Source organism: Vanessa tameamea, chromosome 15 (genome assembly GCF_037043105.1).
Source record: "Vanessa tameamea isolate UH-Manoa-2023 chromosome 15, ilVanTame1 primary haplotype, whole genome shotgun sequence".
In the NCBI taxonomy this organism is placed as follows: Eukaryota; Metazoa; Arthropoda; class Insecta; order Lepidoptera; family Nymphalidae; genus Vanessa; species Vanessa tameamea.
Window position 1 is genome coordinate 6,271,050 of NC_087323.1, and position 25,077 is coordinate 6,296,126.

Sequence of the window (25,077 nt, forward strand, 5' to 3'; positions counted from 1 at the left end):
ATTGGCATTTTGAACATTGTTAACAACAACTGTTATTGGAGCCTTTGAAGTAAAATTAAAGTTGATATAAGTATTTTAGTCGAATATTGGTGTATTATTTAGTTGAGAACGGTTGGAAGTGCATAATATAGCTGAGCTATTAGCAAATTATGCAGCATATCTTCGGTGCTCCTGCAAAAGTCGCTATGTGTTTTTTCTTATTTTTAGGTTGTTATGCTGTTTTAAACGTTATTTCAATATGCATGTACTGTAAAAACAGTTTGGTGATAACATCAATAATAATTTTAAAGTTTTAAAATTTAGCTATGTGACGTTCATACATCAAAAGCTACATAAATTGAAATAATGATTAAAACAGCATAAAAATCTAAAATAAGAAAAAAACACATAACAACTTGCAGGCGCAACGACAATATGTAAATCTAAGGTTTGTTTATCATTATTCCTTCTTCGATTGGAATAGACTGTGTTGGTGATCATTTACCATTAGATGGCTTATTTATCCATATTTTTACCTATTTTAAATACCATTTTAGTAGATATTGATTGAAAAAATATGTCTTGATTTCTTTTTCATATTGGTTTTAGGAGACCAAAATACAATGATGTCAAAAGTCAACTTAGAGCTTCGGATGTTGCTAATTTACGTAAACAGAAGATATTACTGGAGTCTTTAGCAAAAGAATATGAAGCCAGAGCTGGCAGACTCAAAAAAACCGTCACTGCAAAAAGAGGTTACTTAAAAGCATTGCAGATGGACATTCAAAAGTACCAAAAGAAAAATGAAGAAATAATTACTAACATAAATGAAAAAATGAAAAATCATGGAAAACTAGCAGAATTACTCGTACCTAACATGGTTGATGTTCATGATATAAGTTGGTCTCAAAAAGAGTTGGAAGATGAATAGAATGAAACAGAATACAATAGATCATTGATTAAAATTTATATTTCAAAAAATTGTACACAGAGAAAGTACAACAAAACTTCATATTATCTAGATAATTCAAACTGAATTTACTCTGAAACTATCTTTTACAGTATAGGTGAAAATAGAGATTATCATGTAAGTGTGACAGACAGAAAATCACAAAATCTAATTTGCAACATATAATTTTGAATTAGCTAGTAGCATTATTTTAATTTTCACAAATGAGCAAAGTGAAGATTCTAATCATGGAAAAGCAATACGGACTCTACACACTAGAAATTGGATAATGTTTGAAAGTGAAGAATCATGAAAAAATTTAATTAAAGAACAATCTTTGCAATATACAGAATTTTTACGTTATTACCATAAAAAATTTACAATATTTTGTTTAAAAAAAAAATGAAACAAAAATAAAGCTCTTACTTTAAATAGTAATATTTATTAATGAATATTATTTGACATTGTTAACATAGCTAAAAAATAAAATTGTACAATGCAAAACCTGCATATAATTTTTAATATTTCATATAATTATAATAATATAGCAATTGCACTATTGTTGCGAGGACTACCGCTTCTACCGTCATTTCAATTGATTTCGAGACTTAATACAATATTTGAAGTTAAAGCCTCAGTAGGGAGATCACGCCAATCTGCCAATAATTTTGAAACATCTACTTATTTGTTAGAATAATACTGTGTGGAAAATAAACGAAAATTTCACTGGGACTTCAGCTAACTCCAAAAAGTGTAACTTGCAATGGAGTTCTTAGATTGAAAAGAACTCTTATTAGCTACACGGCAAAGGTTTATATGTCTTAGGCCAGTTCCACAAAATAACTAAATAAAAATATATTGGTACGAAAAGGTGGTAAATTAAAAAAGGACGATTTGTTTTTTGAAAACATTTTCGTCTAATAATTTAATAAAAATTTACAAGAAAAGAACTATAATTTTCAATTTAACCAATTTTCGTCGCTTATACCAAGACCTATATATAATTTACAATTATAGGCACATTAGTTACAGAATAAACAAAGCAATGGTGCTTTCGATCCACTACAACTTCAAAACTATTCAATATTATGACGCTCATGTCCAATGCCCGCATCTTAAGATAGCTCACCTTCTTTAACATCTATATTAACGAAATAATTTTTCTATAATATCAATAAGTCAAAAAACAACAAGGATATGAATGGCTGCCATATTTCAGGGATCGAAGAAGCAGGTCATGAGACATCGCCGAATAAATCTACCAGCAATTCACACAAAACCTCTGTAAACTAAAGTCATAAATTAATATCACTCATATTTAAAGTAAAATTAAAAATAAGAAGGCACAAGCAATAATCGATAAATAATTTTTAACAATACACAGCATCCCATTCGGCTCTGTCCAATGACCAGATGAAACATAGTTATTACTATACTCGATACAATTAAATTATTTGTAGCATCCTTCTCACTGTGCAGCACACTGGATTCCAAATGTCAGTTATTTCTTCTTGGGAGGCGATCTTTGAGGCGTGGCTGGTCTTCCGCTGTTAATACCATTATATTGGTACTTCGCTTTTTTCTCGGATGGCTTTAGTATCTATTTAAAGTAATAACATATTATGTATAAAGGACATTAAGAAAAATTGTTTTAAAAAATATATTAACTCAAGTGTCTCTGATTTACCATACCTGAAAAGAGCACATTAGTGTTTCGTCCACAGACATCATACCGCCAGCATTGTCAAACTCTCCGCAATAATTTGGTGCAGAGAACAGCGTAACTAGCTGCCGCTTGGCAAAGAACTCATATCCATCTTCTACGACCTGAATAAAAGTTGTATTAGAAATATAACTGTACAAATATTACATCCTTAAGTACTTAATAAATAAGTACTTTTTTACCTGATGAGCTCTACAAATCAAATCCAAATCATGGCGATTAAGAAATTTGCTGACAACATCAGGACCAAAAGTAAATGATACACCACGATCGTTCTCGCCCCATCCTTGCACATCCTTATCTGGATCTGACCATAGCAGATCGCAGAGCAAACCTAAAAACAGTGATTTATTGTTATAAAGAACAAAAGATACATCGTAAGGTTGAATACATAAAATAAAACGAAGATAAAAGGAATAAATACAACTGCATGATTTCTTAAAGAAAAAGAAATGAGATGTTTGTTTATGTTTTTTTTTTTAATATAATGCAAAAACTGCTTTTCCGATTGATTAGATCAGACAGACAGATCTTTAACATTTTGATAGGTTATAGTTTTAATTACTGGTTTCCTTAATTTAGATACATTATAGGCGCAGTATTAGTAGTCTAAGGAATCTCTGAGTTTCGTTTGCCGGTTTTTCTCAGATCCGGATTATATTTTTTCCGCCGGTACCTCGTTATTACTTGGACTTTAGTAAATAATCAATAATTAAGTGTAAATCTTCTATTTCGAACAAAGTGAACAATCGAATAAGAAAGTGAATTGCTTATATTATTATCTATACTAATATTATAAATGCGAAAGTATTTCTGTCTATCTGTTGATCCTTTACGGCCAAATTACTGAACCACAACATTTGATGTTTTTTTTTGCCTAACACCTAAACTGCTGAAACGCGATCAAAGCCGCGTGCGACAACTAGTATTGAATAAAATAATTTGAAAATGTATTCTATTTAAATAGGTCTATGAAAAGCGAAAAGCAATGTCTGTAAATGTTCCATTGAGGATATATTCTTTCGTTTCTATTAAGGAGATTTTCTGTAGCTCACTCCAACACTACCAGTACCGATTTATGGACACACAGTTGTCAAAATGTTATCTTTCTCATCCGAGTATGATAACGAGATAATCTTATCTCGTGAGCATCACCACCGGATACGAAGTAAATTCTAAACACCAATCACTCTCATGAAAACTCAGTAGTGCTAACTATGAGTTGAATTTAAATTAACACTCACGTTCTGCATCCATTTTACTTGATCAGAGAAGAAATAACAGCAGATAAAAATCTAACTTATTATTAATGAGTTCTATTGTTAACAAATAATTAAATTTCGATTATGATAGTGAAGAAACTTCTATATATTAATTATAAAGTAGTTTGTGCATTAACGACTATTGAAAATTAATCTAAATAAAATTTGTTTATCATATAGATTAAATGTAATATGTTTATTTGAATTTAAGGTATAAAAGATCTGAAAACCACACCTGTGGTCGTTCGATTTCATTACCTAAAAATAACGATACAACGCCGTGTTAAATCTGTTTTAGAAAATGATTTAGTCTGGACCAAATATAAACTAGCAATAGACTAGTTATTAATCACAAGAATTCTATGTTCTAAATTTAAAGCGGCTGAAATTGCACAGATTATTATCTAATAAAATATTATTATACTAAAACCTTCTCCGAAACGAACTGCATCTGGTATAAACTTTATGCACATTGGTTCAGTAGTTTTTTCAGTTAGGTATTACAAAGAAAACTTACCCTAATTTTTTAATATAGGTTACATGATAATTCACCTGTATCAGGAACATCTGTCGGTCTCATTATCCGTCTTATCTGCTCCATACCCTGCAAATCTGGTGAGAGACCGCCGTGACAGCAGAATATCTTTTCATCGATAATGGCGGCAATCGGAAGGCAATTAAAGCAATCAGTGAACGTCTTCCATAACTTTATATTGTATCGACGTTTACATTCATCATAGAACCCTGGTGAAATTATTTAAAGGTTAAAAGATCAAGAAGTTTAAACTATCTGTTTTTAGATCCAAGGCTACAAGTAACTAACTAAAACTTGCTAGCATTAAACTCAAGGTCGTTTCTTAATGTGGATCGTTATTTGAGGCACGTTGTAAAATAGCTTCAAAAATGTTGTATACAAAGTCTAGCTATGTGCACACTTAGTTACTTGTAGTCGTTTAGATTCGTTGAAATAATTAATAATAGTTTACCATAAATACGATTTATACTCGCGCATTCGTGGTTGCCTCGCAACAGAAAGAAATTTTCGGGATACTTGATTTTATAAGCAAGCAAGAGGCATATGGTTTCGAGAGATTGCTTGCCACGATCCACATAATCACCCAAAAATAGATAGTTGGCTTCTGGCGGAAAGCCGCCATATTCGAATAGACGCAGCAAGTCTGTGTACTGACCGTGTATATCACCTGAAAGTAATATTTGATATTACACAAAGTATTGTTCATTATATACATAATAATAGTAGTAGTAATAGTTAGTATGGGATATATAAATACTTTAGTGTACTGACATTTTAATAAAAGAGGACTCGTGTCGTGAGTTAATAAATTACATTAATCACTTTTGTCTTTGGAAATATTCATATTATGTGTTATTTATTAATCAATGTATATAAATAGAAAATATATTTATAATATCAATGATCTCATTGATTCATTATAATGATTAGGTTAAACCACAATAGTGTATCATTATAATTTTTTAAGAGATATCCAAACATTAAGGAAATTGATAAAATATTCAGAAGTTTTGCCATCAAAAAATCTATCAATAATATGTCAATAATAAAATATTTCTAATTTTCTACATATTATTATTAACAAGAATGATAAATAGATATTTAAATAAAGAATATAGCAATGCCACAAATTAAATAAGGAATTACTAATATTCCTATTTACAACTACTTTTAAGCTTATCACTTGTGTTAGAAGTGGATATGACCTTATCCCAAGGGGTCAGGATTGATCCCGTGATTTTTTACTTCTCTAGGAGGCCCATAAAACTTTGAGCTATTGACACTTCATATTATGATTATGCTTTTTTAATCAGGGTACCAGTAATATTAAGTTAATAAATAAAAAATTTTAGGACCTTGAGTAGAATCTTGAGTGATTCAGAAATTTATTTAACACAAATATATTTATGTATTATTACAAGCTCTATATTAAAATAAATAGTTTCACATACATAAACACCAGTAAGACAAATATAAATTATTATGAGTAGTAGGAAATCAACCTACAACCACATCACTAGTTTGTGACAATGTTAATTAGTCATCAAGAATATAGTTACATTAATAAAACAAAAGCATACAATTGGAATAAGATATGAGTGTAACTGCTCTTTAACCAATGTAGCATTTACAGGAATGCTTTTTACCTTTCTACTATATATAATAAATATAAATTTATAAAAATAAAATAAGTATATTATTATAATGTTAAAACTAATGACATAGTCATTGTATTTGAAAGTCTGTATCAGATTTGAAAATAAGTAATAAAAGTTACTATGTTAATTATATAAAAACTTATTAAGAAATAAAAATCAAAATTACCACAAATTTTGAGCGGTGCCTCTAACTCCAGTAATATCGGCTGCTGTAGGAATATCTCCCGAGACTTGGTGCAGAGGCCTTTTACCTCTGACTCTGACATCTGCACTGTCTTTCCAGGACGGCATCCTCGAACTACGACAAAGATATGATAGAACTATATTTTTAAAATGGGTTAATATTTTTCCATAAGCAACACATAAAAATGCAAGTTATGCAATGTTTGAAATAGTATATTAAGCAATTGTTGCCTTAAGAACATTTTATTCAGTTATTATACAATATCACATAAATATAATAAACAACAAACACTTAAGAACAACATAACCTTCTAATAATTAGCAAATGACGAAGCATGCTAAATATAGCATTACTTATAACATTTGGTGTCAAAATCAGGGGCTATATTATCTTAAATTGGTTTACTATATTAGGACAAATGCAATGTATTTTTAGAGATCAAATGAAAATAATATAAAAATAATCTTCTTATTTGCGAAAGTACAAAATGAGATATGAAGTGCCAATATGTACAGTAATTGTGAAATAGTAATATACAAATTCGATATTTTATTGGTTTATGTATTGAAATGATAGGTATATATCAAGACATTGGAAATAATATGTTGACCGAGGAATTAAACCCAAATATCACATGACATGATGTAAGTGAAGTGAGACTCGAACCAGGGGATTCCAATTGAAAGATAGAAACAAGAGCAATAAAAAAATTATAAAATCTAGCTCAATACGGAAAATAGAATTTTGGAGGTAACCATACATTCTCCTGAAAAGATGTCTTTGAATTTCCCTTTTCGTCGCGCTGTTTCTTGTTGCAGCCTGTATACTGATGTAACCCATAAAAAGCAGCATGATAAAGTGAAATTAACAAGTAAAGTAATATACAATGCGAACAAAGCATAACAATAAGCCCATGAAATTCTTCGATGCAGAATCTGTCATCTTTAAATACACACTACGTCGTTCGGGAGTCATCAAAGATTTTACAACACACCTTATTGTTAAGACGAAAATAGCTGTCTACAATGCTTTTGAGCATGGACTTCAATATTAGATTCAGATAAGAATTGAGGATAATCGATTTATTTATGAGTTAGACGTTTCTATACCTATACACTCAACGATAATTACGCAACTATAAGCGAAATGTAGATTGAAATATTGGTTGCTACAATACTTTTAGAGGTGCGGAATCACAATGTAGTAAAAATAAAGGAATTTACTGTACTTTACCTTCTAAAAGTCTGTGAATTAGACTGTCAACATTGAGTTCGTCAGCCATATTTACTACACCACGATTTATTTAATGTCAAAATAAAAGTCAAAATCTTCAGAACCTACCGTACCATCGAAGCGACACGCTTAGTTAATCGTACTAACATAAAATGAAAAAAATATTTTACCTTTAAACAAAATTATGAAATGATTGGATGATATTACAACTTATTTTCAATTAAGTTAAATTATTGGACTATTATTAATAATAAAATCAGTAGTTAAGATTTGATCTTCACATTTCATTAATAATAAAAATTCAGTTGGACGATTAGTACATAATTTTACTAAAACGATATAATAAAAACAACGGGACCATTGATAACTAATTAACTACTAAAAATAATATATTTTGCGAGACGGATGAGTAGAGTAAATATAATACTAATATAGTAAGAAAAAACTATTTTAATCAAATGCTTAATAAAACATTAACTATACATGTACAATTATGTACAACACTAAACCATCAAAATGAATTTTATTTTAATCATACTAATAGTTTAATATCATAATTCCTTCACCCATCCTTTGGGATTTAATCTTAAAAATATTTAAGTAAATATAGAAAAAAATGCTTTCATAACATAGTAATATAACAATGAAATCATTTCCATAACATTGGTTTAAAAAATTTAAGTTTTTACACAGAAAGATTTAAATGTATAACATTTTTATTGATAAAATAATCTGTCGAAAGGTAGTAGATTATACTATAGTAAGCCATAGACAACGTATGTTTTGTTTTAAAATTCTATTTTGAAAAGGCAAAATGTCGCTGTTCTGGGTTGTCAAGCTATTTTCTCATCGCAATGTGCCGTTCTGGCGCATAGTATGTATGAAATTGTACAGATTGGCGTGTGCGTTGTATTTTATTTTAGACAAGACTTGACGGCTATTTAAAAAACTCCATGGCTCTTTGTTGGATAATGGTATATTACGGATTCGGTTTTTCGTAAACATCGGGAACAAAACAACGCGAAATATTAACATAGTGGATGGAAAATCACTTAATCGACGCGTGATAAACGGTAAATGATCATTACGGAGACTTGTAAGAATTTTTACTTCCTCTATATTGTTAAGTGATGGAGGAAAAAGTCGAGAGTGAAAACAGTTATAGTAGTGAGAGTAGCAGTAGTTCATCAGATAGTTCTAGTGGAAGTTCCGAATGTGATGAGGAAGTCACTGAACCAGTACGTATCTTGGGGCATACCTTGGAACTTCCACAGGAGCTCTGTGAAGATTATTCGATTTTTAAAGAGTTCTTCTCAATGAAAACTTGGGACAGTTTGGAGGATAAACATAAGGAGTATCTAAAGGAGTTTCTGCCTACCTTTCCCGAAAATGATGAAGAGGAAAAGGAGACAACTATAAAAATGTTGTTTAATTTTGAACCATTTCATTTCAAATCTCCCCTAAACCAGTTCTTTGGTAATCTCAGACAAGGAAACTATAGGCCAGATATTGCCAGAATGAGAAAATTTTTGATGAAAGCACGAGCTAAACAACAAAAACATAAGGTACTTAATTTGACTTAACTTACATTTACATTGTTTATTATTTTGTTATACACAATATATTATCAAATTAAAGATTGACCACCTAAAAGTTATACAAACAATAAATCTCTTTGCTTATCAGTTTTATTTTACTTTACAGACTAAATCATATTATGCCAAAATGTTACCAGAAGTACTAATATCACGTGAAAGATTGCTAGCTGCTGCAAAAGCTCTGCCTCCCGGGCCTGTACCATTCCTCCCAACTTTGCCACCAAAACCATCTCCCAGAAATAATTATAAACCAATGTATGTTAGAGCAAGACAAAGATATTTTGAAGAATTAGCAGCAATCTGGAGTGAGGTTGGAGGGGAAGAATCAGAAGATGAAAATTATCCTGAAGGCCCCCCAGAGAATACTTTCAAAAAAAGAAAAACTATGCATTCTGGACAGGTAAATCATAATAATAATTATATAAAAATATAAAATAGCTGATTCATTTTATTGAAATATTATTACAATATATAAATTTTTTAAAGAACCTAAAGATAAATTGTAATCTACATTTTTAAAACTGTTTTAGATTGGAGATACTAATGTATCTGGTACACTTGGAATTACTGATCCATCCCACCCAGCTTCATTAGACTGCTTAAAGAATGTCCTGGCTACCCACAGAGCAAGGAGGCAATATAGAGAGGTTTGCTTCTAACACTTTTATTTAAAAAATGACATAAAAAAACCTAGAGAACTACTTTTAAATACTTTTTTAGCACTTTAAATATGGAGTAAATTTTATGACATAGTAAGTTGTTCGTTTGTCTTTTCTAGATTCATCAAAGAATGACAATGTTCAATGTTACAAATAATTTTTGTATTTTAATTATTATAGTTACAGGATAAACTTAATCTATATAGTGAGTTTGTGTTTCATATTTTTAGAAACATAGTTAGTTAGGTCTTCAAAATATCTAAGGAAAATACAACAATGGCACGGAATATGTTAAATAACAGTAATAATTATAAAACTGTAGCTTAATATCACTTTGTTTATTTTTATGTTGTTAAATATTGCCTTTTACTCTTTCAAATTTTAAATTCCAATATCTCTGATTATTTCTACAGTTACAGGAGCAAAAGAAATATTTTGATATATTTAAATAAAAGCATGAAAACATATGTGAGGCTTGTAGAACTATACATTACCACATACACTATCACATTTGTTAATAAATATCTCCCGATAAAATCCTTATTTACCTGTACTACCCAGCCAAGCGACTACAATATATATATCTGTTTATTACAGAATCATCCAGAACTGAATACTACAGGTATTACATTAGAAGACATTAAACAGAGAGTAGCTCTGATGAATGGAACGAAAAAACTAATGTTTGGTGGGCAGAAAACAGAATCACCAATTCAAAAACTAAGAAAAGGTGCTAAAAAAGAAGCATATCAAAAACAGAAAACACAAGATGTTAAAGCTCCCTTAAAAAAATTCAAAGAGGAGCAAGATGCTGTTGAAAATAAGCCTCTTCTTCCTAATATAAAAATAAAATGTGAACGTGAAGAATCAGACTCTGAGAGCTCATCATTTTTAGACCCTGTAACAAGTCCAAAGCCAACTAAGAGATTATTAGATCATGTTGAGATTAAGCAAGAAGTTTCTGATATTAGGTATGTTTCTCTATATTCCAAGGGCAGGAGTAAATATAAACAAACCTTAGATTTACATATACCATGATATACAATATGTAAATCTGAGGTTTAATAGGCCCTATAAACAGTTCTTAACTAAAATATTCTTTTTTAAAAATACAATCACCACTTTTTGTATAATACATACTGTAGATTACTTTACATCTCACCAATGATGTCATGTCAATTCAAGGTCAAACTTGTTTATTTATCTTATACAAGATTTTATAATTATTACAAAACTATGTTAGAGTCTGTATTTTATTTTTTATTTTTAGTGCAAATAGCCATGAAAATGATTTAGAAAGAACAATAAAACAAGAGCCTCAAGATATCAATTCTTTACAAAATTCTTCTAAAATAAACCAACCAGTGCCTATTAAGTTAGAAGATTTAGATGGGATTGGTGAGTTAAAAATAGTATTTAGTATAAATGATTTTTATTTATAGATAGATATTTTATAAAATAATTGTTTTTTAGAAACTACTTTTTCTGTTAATAATATCACAACTATGATTATATTACAATATATATTACTGTTACTTAAAGATGTACACAGAAACTTAGTTTCTATCATAGTATTAGTATATTTTATTATGACAAATTGTAAAACATTTGTAGACATGATGGCCCTCCCAGTAGAACTAGCTGATGACTCTGGAGAAGTTCTGCAAGCTGATACATCGAATGAAACAGAAGAGACACTCTTAGAAGCAGATGAAGCATTGACGGAAACAACACATGCAAATTTTCTATCACTCGTACGTGCCTTGTTTCCTGCTCGCGCTGCCCATAGAGCCTCCAAACAACAGTTACATGCAAGATGTTCAGCAGTTATGAGATCTCCTATTGCACCACTAAACACATGGTACAGTTGTAAGTATAAGTATAATTCATAAAGTGGTTTTAAATATAAGAAATGTCAATTTTTATGCTATGACATTTAACTTTTAATTCTGTTTTTATTTTGGTATTTCAAAATAATATTAAGTTATAAATTACGTCGGATTGAAATAAACTTAATAGTTTTATTGTGGTGATTGTAAGTCACTAAGTTTATTTAGTATCTCTTCAAAATTGTGAAGGAATAAAAATGTACACTTTCTGTATTAATTTTTATTATGAGTAACTGGTCTGACTATAAAATTGACATTTGAAAGTAAAATATGATATAGATTATCAGTTCAGTGACGTGATTTGCTTGCAAATTTTTTGGTAAGGTCGCATAATTGTGTAATAGATAGTATAATCAGTCTAATTATTATTGTTTAATATACTCCTAATCAATGTTTCAGTATCAGACGACTGGTGTGCAGAATTAAATTCTGCGTTGGATTTTCTTGCTGGGGAGAGAGGACCACATCCAGATGATTTTGTCCCGTATTTGCAATATATGGCAGACACACAGGTTACTTTCTGTATTTGTATTTTATTTTTATTTTAGGAAGTTAGATGAGTAAATGGGTCACCCAATGGTGATGTGATATGTGGTCATGTTAACACTGGAAAATTAATCACTGATGAATTGTTTGAGTGATCTGAGAATTGTAGTATTTTTCTTTGTATGTATGGTTAAAAACAAAATTTCACAACTTTGGGCACTTACATGCACACAATTAATATCTCAAGTTTCAATGGCAATTATTAATAAATGTGCTCGTTATAGACTAGGACTTTCAGCACACTATACTTAAAAAATAATTATATTTATAAATAAATGGTAATCTTTATTCTATTAATTTTTATATAAAATAAATGAATGACAGATGTATCAATGGATTGGTGCGGGTAGAGACTGCGATGCCATATTGGGTCGTCTGTGCGAGCGATGGCTGCGGGCGGCGTCTCCATCCCCACCTAGCACGGAACCCCCGCCGCCAAGGTAATTTACATACTTAAAAACTAAACTGTTTGGTTTAATTTCAATTAAACATAATTTAGGTTCTGAATTTTTTAAAAGGTAAAAATGACTTCCATTACTATTAAGGTTTTTATGTAATAAGGTATTGCATAATTTTAGCACATTATAATAAATTAATAGTCTGCTGTATTGATTCTTTATTTTCTAGATATCCAACATCCTGGGTAGTACGGCAACCGACCACCGCGGAGATAGCCGAGTTTCGAACGCAAGAGCGACGTCGCTACGCTTCCGCTTCAAAGCCATTCACTTTTGTGCAATACGGGTTCGTATCGTTTTTGTAATAACAGAATTTACTGAATTTTAATAAGATACTCGTATATCTATGTCGGAGAGATCAATACAAAAAAAAACCAATTTTATTAAATGCTAGTGCCGGACACCTGGTCTCCCGTATCTACCGTAAATGACCGTCTCCTACATATATCATATATGTGGAAAGCATAAAAGTAGTTTTTACTGTCTCGTACGATATATTTTTTTCTGTTGAGTCAGATTAATATTAATGTAATCAATTAATCCCTACTTAATATTATAAATGTGAAAGTAACTCCGTCTGTTACTTCTTCACACTTAAATCACTGAGTCGATTTGGATGAAATTTAGGATGTTGGTAGTTCTAGTTCCGGGCAAGGACATGGGCTACTTTTTTTATTCAAGGAGTTAAAATGGAGATTAAGGTTGGTGACATATAAAGCTTTATAAATGTCGTGCGGGTAAAGCTGCGTTTCTGCTAGTAAGGGCGTCGCGTGAGCGAGAACTAAGTGCGGGCTGGCGACAGGTACCGGGCGGCCGTGGGCCCGGCGACGGGGCCGCGCGGGGGCGCGGGCGCGGGCGCGGCGGGCGGCGCGCTGCTGACGCCGCAGCGCCCGCGCGCCGCCGCCTTCCTGCCGCTGCTGCGCGACGCGCTGGCGCGCCTGCCCAACGGGGAGGGCTCGCGCCGCGACATCGTCACGCTGCTGAGGTGAGCCCGCCGGTGTTTGCTCCTTATGACGTCGAGTTGCGACGCAGTTTTCCGTGTTAGTGTTTCGAGGCTCGATTTTAACAGAACTCGAACTGAAGATAAATAATACCATCTCGATGTACTGCAGTTGTGTTTGAAAAATCGCCACTAGTTTTTGTTAGTTAAAAAGTGTGCCGTTTGGTTGGAAATTATTTATTTATTTATTGATATAAGAATCACTATCGCCATAATTTAATTTAAAACTACGACAGTAGTGAGCTAATATCGTTAGTATTATAGGCATTGCCAACAATAACATTTTTATGAAGGTAAACTCGACTTAAATTAAGGGACGTAGAAGAAGTAACAAAAATAAAATATAATACTCGAACTTATCTTATCGATAATATTTTTCAGGATGTCACAATGGATTGTCCCGTGTAGCGAGCAGGCCCTGTCGAGTGCCGTGGCTAGCGCACTGGAGCGTTTGTTGACCGTCAAGCGAGACCCTATTGTTAAGTTCGACCAGAGGAGTGCTCTCTGGACATATTTGCATAGACATAAGTAGGTAACATTTGCTACTAAATTAAAAAATATTAATATAATATATAAACATTTATAATTAAACTATAAATATTTTTCAGGAGTGAAGAAGATTATGCTAAAAATGCTCGAGGACGAAATAAGGCCAATGCAGCTGCTCTCTCTGCTAACTCTCCACAAATGCAGGTGCGAATTTTATTATTTTTCTATTATTTAATTTACTGTGTTCTTTCTAAACATGCAACAAAAACATGATTTTGATATTTGTATATTACTACAATTATGCTATGTGCAAATTTTCCTTGTTTATTCAGATGGATTTAGATGTTAACAACACAGAAGAAATGGCAGAAAATGCTTCAGATAGTGACGTTGACGTCGACGATAGTGGGGCACCGCCAGCCCTACCACATTTGTCGTCTGCTCAACTGTTAATGCAAGCAACGCAAGCCACCAACCACAAACAGATCCCTGTAAGCAAGGCAAAAGGAAAGCTGGTAGCGACACCTCAGAAATCGAAACCAGTAACGCCAAAAAATACTGCGCAAGCGAAACTACCCTCATTGATCCAAACGAAACCTCAGGCTAAAGTCAGCCAAGTGAACGCAACGCCAAAATCTGTGCCAAAGACGATTGCCCAAACAAATCAAAAACAAACGAGTTTATTAACTTCGAAATCGATGCCGGCGCTGACGAAGCAAACTGTATCGAAGCAGAGTGTGATTCAAACGAAACTGGTAAAGCAAGGTGTACAATCGCCGAAGCAAATACAGAATAAACAAAGCATTGTAGTACAAACTGTGAAACAAAACGTTCCGCCACTTACGAAGCAGAATAGTGAGTCGATACTGACACAAATGTCGACTTCCATGCCTTCGATAGTGGTCACCCCACAACGCTCACCGCTTATGAAACAAAAATCCATGAAAGTTGAAACCTCACAAGCACCGGTAAGTAATATAAAGTGTAATTTTCGAAGTAGCCTTTTTGAGTACTTAGTGGTTACGTGCAAAAGAAACGCCCATTAATATATTCTAACGCCCAACAACAATAATTAGTTTTGTTATGTTCCGGTTTTATGGGTGAGTGAGTTTGTATATTTATAGGCACAAAGAACATAACTTAGTTCCCTAGGCTGGTGGCGCAATGACTTTGTAAGGGATGGTAAATACTTCTTAGAGTGCCAATATCTATGGGCGTTTGCCAGTCGAATTACCTATTTTCGACAAAAGTAATTTTCATAGAGATAATTTTCTTATTAATACAGAGAATTTAAATATGCGATTATTGTATTACGATACTTTGTCTTTTAGGTATCAATGAATATATCAGTTCAACAAACGCCTTCAGTGACGACTGTACTACCAAATCCAACAGCATCAATTCACCAAAATGCCATGAATCAATCAGCTAAGGTAGTTAGCAAATTTAGTTTGAAATATTTTGGTCAAATATAACAATAATATATAAGTGGTTGCTTATCATTTAAATTAAAAACACATTTATGAACCTACTTGAATAAAGAATATTTAAAAATAAGTTTCTTAAATTTCGTAGGACATTTATCAGTAAATGTGTAATAATTGATTTTTCAAACATTTTCAGCTAACGCAAGTAACACGGTCGCTTCTAATAAGGCCACCTTCTGTTCAATCCGTATCAACTCCAAATATCACCGTTTGCCCTCAAACACAGGTTAGTTTGTTCTATTAATCATTTTTTTGTATTTAAATAGTATATAAAAAAAACGAGGAAAAATAAAAAAAGATTTGTAATTAAGGAGGACATTATTTGGTCTGTAATGTGCGTGCTATGCGATTGCAGTTTCAGTAATGTTCTTTGCAGTATGCATAGCAATTAATATAATGCTAATCTATTCATTGTATTGTTGGGTAGTACATTTAAGTTATATTGTAAAATGATTAGTCTCAATTAAGTCTAATGATCCTTCTTAAGTGGGATCTTAAGGAATAATACTTCTTAAGAGGACTACAAGAGCTAAGTGCCCTTGAGAATCGCACGCACACACTTACAAAATCGACAAAAACGGCAAGCCCGTGAACTAAGGGTTAAGCGAAGTAACGAGGTCACGCCCAAATATTCTAATAGATGGCGCCAAATCGAGCGAAGTAAGATCAATCATAAATCTCATAAAAAATAGATAGGACAACAGAATTATTTTTATTTCTTTCGATGTTAGTTAACAAATGATTATAAAAAAAAACTGATTCAATTAAACTTACAATATTTTTATTTATATTTTGTACACAATAAAATAGACAGTTAGTTTTAACCTTTTTTTTCTTTTATTTATATTATTATACCACAATTAGTTCTTATACTAAATATTAAAACATACTAATTTTTAACATTTTATAAAAGTTTGATAATCTATTTATATAATAAAATCGTAAGTGTTCGAAACCTGTAGTGTAGTAACCGTGGGGTAACATATAGCGTAGTGTTTGTTCGTTTTATTAATATCGGTTCACAAAGAAAAAAAATATATATATTCAATTTAAAAAAAAAAATCTAAATATTTACAAGAAAAAAATGTCGTCGAGTCGGTTTGGTTGAATCATTGGTTAACTAGGTTAATCATACTAGGTTTAATTATAAATCTCAGAAAAATAGATAGGATATTAGAATTATTTGTATTACTTTTGACTGTTATTCGAAAATGATTAAAATATAAAACTGATTTAATTAAACTTAAAATATTTAGATTTGGTACTACAAAAAAAAAAAATATTTAGTGTTAATTTTTTTATTAAAATATTTTATTTTATTTCACTTGTATGTATGAATGTATGTACGTATGTCCTGGAATCTTGCAATCAATATTACACCCACTTCCATTGAAGCTATGGAGCTGAAAGTTGGCACACATATTTAGTCTCGATGACAATCCACGATTCATGAATTGCTTCCATATTCAATCCAATATGGCGGACATTACTAAAAATTACAATTTTTGAATTACGTACAAATGACACTTCTAAATATTGTAGTTCTATGGTTCACAACAATTACATTTTTTTTTTGTTACGACTTTACTTTTTTTTAAATTATTAATATTAGTTCATTTTTCAACTTTAATTCCTATTATAAACAAAATCGATAAAATTAAACTCTTTCGCAATATAAATAGCTTCCGTGTTATTGTTTTCGACTTTCTTTATTCTGTAAAAAATAAATATATGTTAGTAATTATATTTTTATTAATTATAAAAGTATGTATTTAAAAAATATGTATCTAAATATGCCCCATAGTAATTTTAATGAAAAATATCAAATTGCTTCGAGTTCATGGGGATCGAACGTAGTCACTCTCAATTGATTTTTTCCTTACTTTCACCAAATACTCTATCATAATATTTGAATAACAACTCGAAAAATCTCATTCTATTCGAACTGATTGCACATTTTTTCTAATAGATGTTTTCAATATTCAAAATTTATAAAAAAAAACTGTTTACTAATAAATTACTCTTACCTTTTAATATCGTTCATATGTATGTTCGGCGCTTAATTTATATAAACGTTTTTTAGTTTTCCTCACGCATTTCCCATATTTATACAATTCAAATTTATAACAAATAATATAATAAAAAACAAATGCCTAATTACTACTACATTATTTTAACTTAATATATTTATCTACAAGAAAGAATAATATTTATTATAAGAAAACATGAATTTACAATTAAAATTACAAAAAAATATCTCGTAACGTAATGATGCTCGTAACGAAAAGATCGACACGTCTATATAGCATCAGGCCTCGGCCGGCAATGTCTGTACACGGCGTTTACGCACACATGCGTACGAATTTTGTTCGAAAATAAGAATATCTGATTTAAAAAAAATCTATTGATTTTACTAAAAAAGTGACGCAGAGGTTAAGTAATATATTGCTTGTAGAATAATCTTACAAAAAACCAGAATTATTGAATGTATATAAGTATAGTTATTATGTATTAAAAGACTTTTTTAGAGGTAACTTTGCGATTTTTTTCTATCGTACCAAATTAATTACATTATGTTTTCAAAATAACAAATAACTAGCATGTATCCTCAAGATTATCATATATTTTTTTCAGTTGGTTTACTGCATTGGATCATATACTTTTTTGCATTATAAAACTTGCATTTAGCTCATGTAGTCCCCTTAAGTGTTTTCGTTATTACGAACTATTTTCAGTGTAGATTCACGCGTTCATATAAGTTCTAGTTCATCACGTCTAATTATTATTTATATTACATTGGTTTTTAAAACCAAATATTGCATACTACATGTTGTTCTTGTAAATTAATATAACTATATGTAACTTACGAGTATAACTATATACTTATATTTACTTATATATGTAAATATATTTCATACCAATCTTGGTAAGATGCATTGTAATGCACATAAGATAAAGTTATTTTTACACCTAGATTTAAACTGCGAAATAAAAATAAAAATTACAATTTGTAATCAGCTGTATCTTTCAAACGTATTGATATTGTTTGAAGTTAATAGTTATAGTTATATTGAAATAGTTATATTGTTTATAGTTTTTAAATAATTAATATTAAATTATTAAATAACATTGTTTTGTGTAGGTCACACCGAATGCAAGACGGGGCGTCGTGAGAGTGCTCAGTCCAGCCACGCCGTCATCCGGAAAGTCTCTTATATCACCGAGAGCTCTCATGCAACAAAGTAAATAACATGACTAGTTGTATTCAGTAATTGATGGACATCATTTTTAACGATATAAAATTGTATTTTATAAATTTGCATAATTTGTGCAAATATTAATAAACAAAAGCATTAATTGGAATTTCAGGTACACCATCAAGTAAAAAACGACCGTCCATACCGGGAACGACGTCTGTAACTACAATAGCCCAGGTGCGATTATATTACTATATTTATATTTTCTTTTAATTTTCTTGACATATTTTTTGTTTACATACTGAAATTCAATTGCAGAGTACCGCGAGTACTACGAATGTGGTGTCAAGTATACCGACAGTCGTAACGTCATCGATGAGCACGAGAACAGTACAGTTGGCTGGCGGGCGGACGGTACAGCTAGCGGCCAACCAAACCGTCCACCTTCCTAGTGGTCAGGCCGTTCAGTTGAGCTCCGGACACACCCTGCAACTATCCTCGCTGCAGCTGCCCACTCATAGCGTCCGGCTGCCGAGCGGGCAGACCGTTCAGCTCGCTTCCCCGCAATCCGTACAAGCCGTCAGAGCGGTCTCGACGGCTCAAGTGAAAAATCAGAACGCACGAGCACAAGCTTCGTCTCCTACTATAAAACCCATTAACCAATCGGTCCAAATACCGGTTTCCACGGTTCAATTGGCCGGGCAGACTGTCCAGATAGCCGGCCAAACGGTGCAGCTGGCCGGTCAAAGCGTCCAATTGACGGGTCACACGGTGAAGCTACCCAGTGGACAGAGTGTTCAAGTCGCTAGTCAAAGTGTTCTTCCATCTCAGAGTGTACAGCTGCCGAGTGGCCAGACTGTCCAGTTAGCGAGTGGTAATATGCAAACTGTTCAATTAGGTCAGAATGTTCAGTTAAGTGGTCAAACTGTGCAAATGCCGAGCGGCCAAAGTGTACAATTAGGTTCGCAGACGGTTCAAATTGGTGGTCAAACTGTGCAATTATCCGGTGGGCAAACGGTTCAGTTACCTAGCGGGCAGACTTTACAGTTAACGAGTGGCCAAACTCTTCAGCTTGCGAGTGGACAAACTTTACAACTAGCGAATCAACAAACACCAAAATCGATAGCGCAAGTAGTCAGGACCCACTCTGGGGACAAGACTTCACAACCAATAGTAGCGAAGCTCCTCACTAATGCACAAGTAAGTTACACTTTAAGTTTAGGTGTTCTATTCGATATACATAACGAAAATATGATTAACGGTGTAAAAAAAGGTTATAATTTTCCTATTTTTAATTTTATTAATGAAAACAATCAAATAACTCTTTGGTCACATTAAATAAACACATAAAATAACCCCTCACTATATTCTGAAATGACTACAGCAAATTTAAAATATGATCCATTTGTGAGATTATCTAAATCGTCGTAATATTCTACGGAGCTGAGGTCCATGCCCTCAGTCGCACGTAGCCGACTGCAGCCGAGTGTGTGTGTGCGCAGACGCAGATGATCTCGCTGGAGGCGGGGCGCGGGCGCGGGCGCGGGCGCGGCGTGCGCGTGCTGTCGCCGGGCACGCGCCTGGCGCGGCCGCTGCTGCTGGCCTCGGGCAAGCCGCTGCACAACATCATCCTGCAGGTGGGCGGCCCGCCATCCGAGCCTCGCGAGCGTCACGTCATAGTTAGAATGAGATGTACTTTCTTTGGGACACGAACATTTTACAATCGTAAAATATGTCTCCTAGAGGATAAAATAAACATTACTTAATTTAAACAAATAACAACTATGAGGAGAAAAAAAAGTTTTAAGAAGCTATGACTACAAATTTCGAGCTGCTCCTGAAAATTTCCTAAACAAGCTTTTGCTTTGAAAGTTCTATGCTACGCTGTAATGTCATTATAGTCGTTTCGACCCAGTATTTCTTCTCAAAACCTGAGCAATTGTAGCGTCTTAAACGATCTAGTAGTTCAACGATTCAGTGTAAACAAATGTATGAATATCGAATGGTTAATATTTTATACAGTACCAATATGTGAAGACGGTTATGACCACCTTTTTACAAAATAGGGCATTTACCGCAATAAAGATAAAAAAACGTCCCTACAAATAATTTTATGTCCATGTCTATAATAGGATTTCATTTTAGGTTTCCGAAAGACGAATAATTATGTCACACATACATTTATTAAATATCTTTATTTTCCAGCAGAGCGATGGAAGTGCTATACGAATGACTTCGACCGGTGGAACGTCCACATCACAAACTATAGTTTTAAGTAATATCGGTATGTTATGCTTATATTATAAAAATAAAGCACTTATTATATGAATACATCATATTTTGATGTTTGTTTCAATGATCAATATTATTCGTGTATACATAACATATTTTATTTGACATCTTGACTTTCCAGGAGCGCAAACGGTAACGACTTCATCATCATCAGCTCCTGTATTGAAGTTACAACAGGTAAATCTTAAATATATGCGTTTTATCTAATTTGGTTCATTCCTCAAAAGATTTCAGTTTTTTTTTTAATCATTGTTCCTTAATTATGCATATCTATTACTATGATTATCGCAGGTGAATCCGATACACCAGGTTAAACTTCCGCAGGGAATTAAAATACAACAGGTGATATGCATGAACTTGAAACATACGAGTGATTTTAGTTTCGGTGATTTGTGCATGAAGTTTTGATAGAATATGCATGAGTGGACTTGTAAATAAATAAGGTTGTGGGAGTCCTAAGGTTTATATTCTATATAAATATTAATACCACTTGTAAAGATTGTTTACGACTGAAACTCACAAAATTAATAACCGACTGCACTCAATTAAAATATGTTTGATTGAAGTGAGCACGGACTGGTTTTGCTATTTTAGTAACGGTGAAAGCACGTAAGAAGGATTAACTTGATTCTAATTGACTATCGCACATTTTTAATTGTATGCAAATGAATTAAGGTCATGTAAGTTATTTTATTTCTTGAAGACAATGTACATAGAAATTCTCAGTAACGAAATATTTATCTATTTTTATTAATGAAATATTCAAATGTTAGCATGACTTGCGTTGGCAGTGCGAAATCTGTAGGTTTTGCGCCTGATATTATATTGTATAGTGTTTGTTATAATTACATAATATCATTTACACGTACTGTGACGTTGTATAAGAACACAAAAACATCAGGGTTTTAGTGTCTAATAATGTTAAAATATAATATATTTTCGTTTATTCGCTAAGCTTTATTAGGCGATTTCTAAACAGTAATACTTAGAAATGTTGCCATCAAATTAAACTAGTGAAAGTTATCGAATTTTCTTGTTAATTCTAAAACCGCGGCTACAATCTGAGTTTGTATTAAAAGCATTGTGCTTTTTATAAGCACAATCATATTTATTAATTTAATTATGATAAAAAAATTAAACTAAATAAATAACTATAAGAAAGCTTTCTATGAACACGAGAAATTAATTAAAATGTAACATTAAGTTTCCGTCTCCTTAATGTCATAATAATTTCGTAAATTTTGAAGTAAATTAAATTGTCATGTCAAAAAAGAACCATTGATAAATGTTTTTTTTTACTTGATAAAATATCATAAATATGATAAAATCGTATATCATAAAGTAGTAGCCCTGATGATCTTCATGCAGAATAAATTAAAAAATAATCGATAAATTATCAATTTCGTACAGGCGAAACACTGGAACGTATTGATCGTTTCGAGGCAACATTTTCATTGGCAAGCTAATTTCTCTGCCATGTGCTACGAATGCTACGAATTGGCACCGTCTAAGCACGCGACTACTTTGTGTAATTCGAATTTTGGCACGCCTATAGTTTTTGGCCGGTCACTAACCGTAAAATTGCAAAAATCTGGCATTGAATTTTAATGCAGCTCTCAATCATCAGGTTCAGCTGATTTCGGGCGTCATTTTTCCCGCTCGCCAAGATAAATAAACATGATTTATGTTGTGAGTTATTTACTTTTTTAAGAACAAGGTCGTCGTATCCTCTTTAAGCGTGGATACGTGAAATGGTTTCATTTGAGTTACATTGATTCCTTTTTCTCGGTAATTGTTACAGAAAAAACTTAAAAACATATGTATCAAACCCCATCAATTGCTCTTCGTAAAAAAAGGAGAAAACTATTATAAGTAATACTTTTATTATTACCTTTTCTTTTCTGAAACAAACTAGTAATGTATAGTACTAAAAACTAGTAATGTATAGTACATTACTAGTTTTTTTTATTTACGAATAAAAATTAGAATATTAAACAATGTAATACTAAGAAAACTTTCGGCGTATTTTTGCAATATATATTCTTATATTTTTTTACGTAATTTGATATGACAGAATACTTATAAAATTATTACGGAATAAGACTTTTGCTGAACGGACTCCTGTTCTGTTTGTATTTCTCCCCAAATACAAACAGAACAGGAGGTGTGACCTAACCTACTGTGCCCTTTCGCACTGGGTCAAAGAGTATCACCTATTAACTGTCCGATGATACCATATTTCTCTCACTCTAAAAGTGTTTAGCTTAAGCTTAATTGCAACGGTACGGTAGATCTAGCAAATAAGGCACTTACGAAGGCATATCCTAATACAATTAGTTGAATTTTACCATATAAAGATACCAATAGTAAAGAAGGTGTGAACTGAAGCACCTCGGTGAAAGGTATATTCTCGGGTCATTTCCAGCCATGGCTAACAGATTAGCGTAGTAGTATTCGTTATTATTTGCAAAATTGCGTTTGAATCCCAAAAGATTAATGACATACATTGACAGCAGATTTCACGACTTTTGCCTTCTTTGGAGCTATTTTTCATGTGTAATGATGAAAACCTGTATATAATGCCTACTGTAGAGTGTGAGTTACATATATATAATCGTATAAAATCGCTCAACATACATATACAACATACGAGAATATACAAATGGTAATTCAAAATTTCTCATGATTAAGAACTGTCTACAATAAAAGTATTCTTCGTTTGAATTTGAAATGCCATGTATATGCATCACTGTTTTTATTCAATTATTATTACATATTCATAAATTAACTTTTCAGACTTTGGGGAAAGTTCTATTTTTAATATCAATCAATAGCAATTTTGATGCTATTAGTGGTACTTAATTGTATAGGGACTTGTCGAATCAACTTTTAAAACAATATCGAACATAGCTTAAAAATAAACAATTTTCTAAGGCTTTTTCTATTCGCCGAACGTTGATGACGTCAAAAATTTAATACTTACATATGTTATTTGCGTCCATCTTTATCCGTTACTAGTGGTCATTGGGTGGTCATAGAACTTACATGAGTTCCAAATAGCTTTACTGAATAATTATCCTTTCCATTCTATTATATCATATCTTGTTATGTTCGTTATATATCTTATTTTTATTCCCCTACCTTACTGAGGTTACTTACTTTTATTTATTGTAATATTGGTTTTTATATGTATTTTCCTATATGCCTCTAAAAATTGCCGGTATATTAAATCGAAACAAACATAAAAATTGTTATATATATTTCATAAAACAAATAGAATTAGTGTATAATATTAGGAAACTAAAAAGCATTAAACATTTTTATATTATTGCTACTAACATCGTAAAAATAATTATTATTATTATATATATATATTTATATATATATATATATATATACATATATTTTACATATCAAAATGTATAATCACAAATTGTTTTATTGACTATTTTTCCTTTTAGGCCGTAACGAATACATCAGCTGCGACGTCTAGTGGTGTTCGTAGTGTATTAATGGATGGACAACAATTGAAACTAGTGGGCGGCCGACATGTACTTGCCCGACTGTTGAAGCCCTCTCACCCGCCACCCTAGGAATACCCAATGTTTTAGTAATTTGTGTTAAAATTTATAAAAAAAACAATGAACGAAATGGACAGTAAAATTTTCTTTAAATCAAGTTTTTACTTTCCTTTAGAATTTTGGTAATATTTCCTAGTTGGCCTGGTTGGTATATATAACAGAAGAATGAAGAATGAGATTATTATCTATGGCTTTATGTGGTGACTAACACATTAATGTGTATAACCTTTATTTTGATTTATTATACCATCGGTGAAAATATCGTTCATTCAATAAATGTTGATTAATGATGTTTGAAACTAAATTATCTGACAGTATTTTTTGTATTTAAATTTGACATTAGTTGAGAAAAAATATA

General features: G+C 31.9%; 3 protein-coding genes across 8 annotated transcripts in view; 2 read left to right on the plus strand and 1 right to left on the minus strand.

The window, feature by feature from the left end:
* Positions 1-25,077, plus strand: part of LOC113399155 (uncharacterized) — a 180,293-nt gene that overhangs the window by 975 nt on the left and 154,241 nt on the right. Inside the window, exon 3 of one of the 2 annotated variants that reach the window (XR_010309357.1) lies at positions 589-1,040. Coding sequence is in view for 1 of the 2 variants with exons in the window: in XM_026638228.2 (XP_026494013.2) it covers positions 589-910 (322 nt within the window). In the remaining variant the exon portion in view is untranslated. Of the gene's footprint in view, positions 1-588; positions 1,785-25,077 lie in introns of those variants that run through there. The other variant, XM_026638228.2, reaches the window with a different exon arrangement.
* Positions 928-7,663, minus strand: LOC113399154 (serine/threonine-protein phosphatase PP1-beta catalytic subunit). 3 transcript variants are annotated; one of them, XM_026638226.2, is made up of 8 exons: positions 7,524-7,614; positions 7,051-7,116; positions 6,273-6,404; positions 4,900-5,115; positions 4,466-4,657; positions 2,834-2,985; positions 2,621-2,755; positions 928-2,528 (listed from the first exon to the last, which is right to left on the minus strand). In XM_026638226.2, the coding sequence occupies exons 1-8, from the start codon at positions 7,570-7,572 to the stop codon at positions 2,430-2,432; spliced, it is 1,041 nt and encodes a 346-aa protein (XP_026494011.1). In that variant the 5' UTR covers positions 7,573-7,614; the 3' UTR covers positions 928-2,429. The 3 variants fall into 3 exon arrangements, with proteins under 3 accessions (XP_026494011.1, XP_026494012.1, XP_064073234.1); XM_026638227.2 differs by lacking the exon at positions 7,051-7,116 and having other exon boundaries at positions 7,524-7,663; XM_064217164.1 differs by lacking the exons at positions 7,051-7,116; positions 7,524-7,614 and adding an exon at positions 7,285-7,303.
* Positions 8,332-25,053, plus strand: LOC113399152 (nuclear factor related to kappa-B-binding protein). Of its 3 annotated transcripts, none has more exons than XM_026638221.2 (23): positions 8,332-9,088; positions 9,228-9,521; positions 9,652-9,768; positions 10,378-10,751; positions 11,051-11,178; positions 11,395-11,649; positions 12,069-12,181; positions 12,540-12,655; positions 12,843-12,959; positions 13,476-13,658; positions 14,055-14,201; positions 14,282-14,366; positions 14,495-15,130; positions 15,494-15,595; positions 15,786-15,875; positions 18,792-18,891; positions 19,019-19,083; positions 19,165-20,046; positions 20,349-20,483; positions 21,052-21,130; positions 21,260-21,315; positions 21,430-21,480; positions 24,600-25,053. In XM_026638221.2, exons 1-23 carry the CDS (start codon positions 8,654-8,656, stop codon positions 24,729-24,731), a joined length of 4,692 nt encoding a protein of 1,563 aa, XP_026494006.1. In that variant the 5' UTR covers positions 8,332-8,653; the 3' UTR covers positions 24,732-25,053. The 3 variants fall into 3 exon arrangements, with proteins under 3 accessions (XP_026494006.1, XP_026494007.1, XP_026494008.1); XM_026638222.2 differs by having other exon boundaries at positions 21,055-21,130; XM_026638223.2 differs by lacking the exon at positions 21,430-21,480.

Bases quoted from the DNA above. Each gene is read 5' to 3' on its own strand.
- LOC113399154 (XM_026638226.2), bottom strand. From the start codon at position 7,572: ATGGCTGACGAACTCAATGTTGACAGTCTAATTCACAGACTTTTAGAA. The intron at 7,117-7,523 runs GTAAAGTACAGT...GGGTTACATCAG, and splicing joins AATTCACAGACTTTTAGAAG to TATACAGGCTGCAACAAGAA. The intron at 2,756-2,833 runs GTAAAAAAGTAC...ACTTTTATTCAG, and splicing joins TGATTTGTAGAGCTCATCAG to GTCGTAGAAGATGGATATGA.
- LOC113399152 (XM_026638221.2), top strand. From the start codon at position 8,654: ATGGAGGAAAAAGTCGAGAGTGAAAACAGTTATAGTAGTGAGAGTAGC. The intron at 9,769-10,377 runs GTTTGCTTCTAA...TGTTTATTACAG, and splicing joins CAAGGAGGCAATATAGAGAG to AATCATCCAGAACTGAATAC. The intron at 14,367-14,494 runs GTGCGAATTTTA...TTGTTTATTCAG, and splicing joins CTAACTCTCCACAAATGCAG to ATGGATTTAGATGTTAACAA.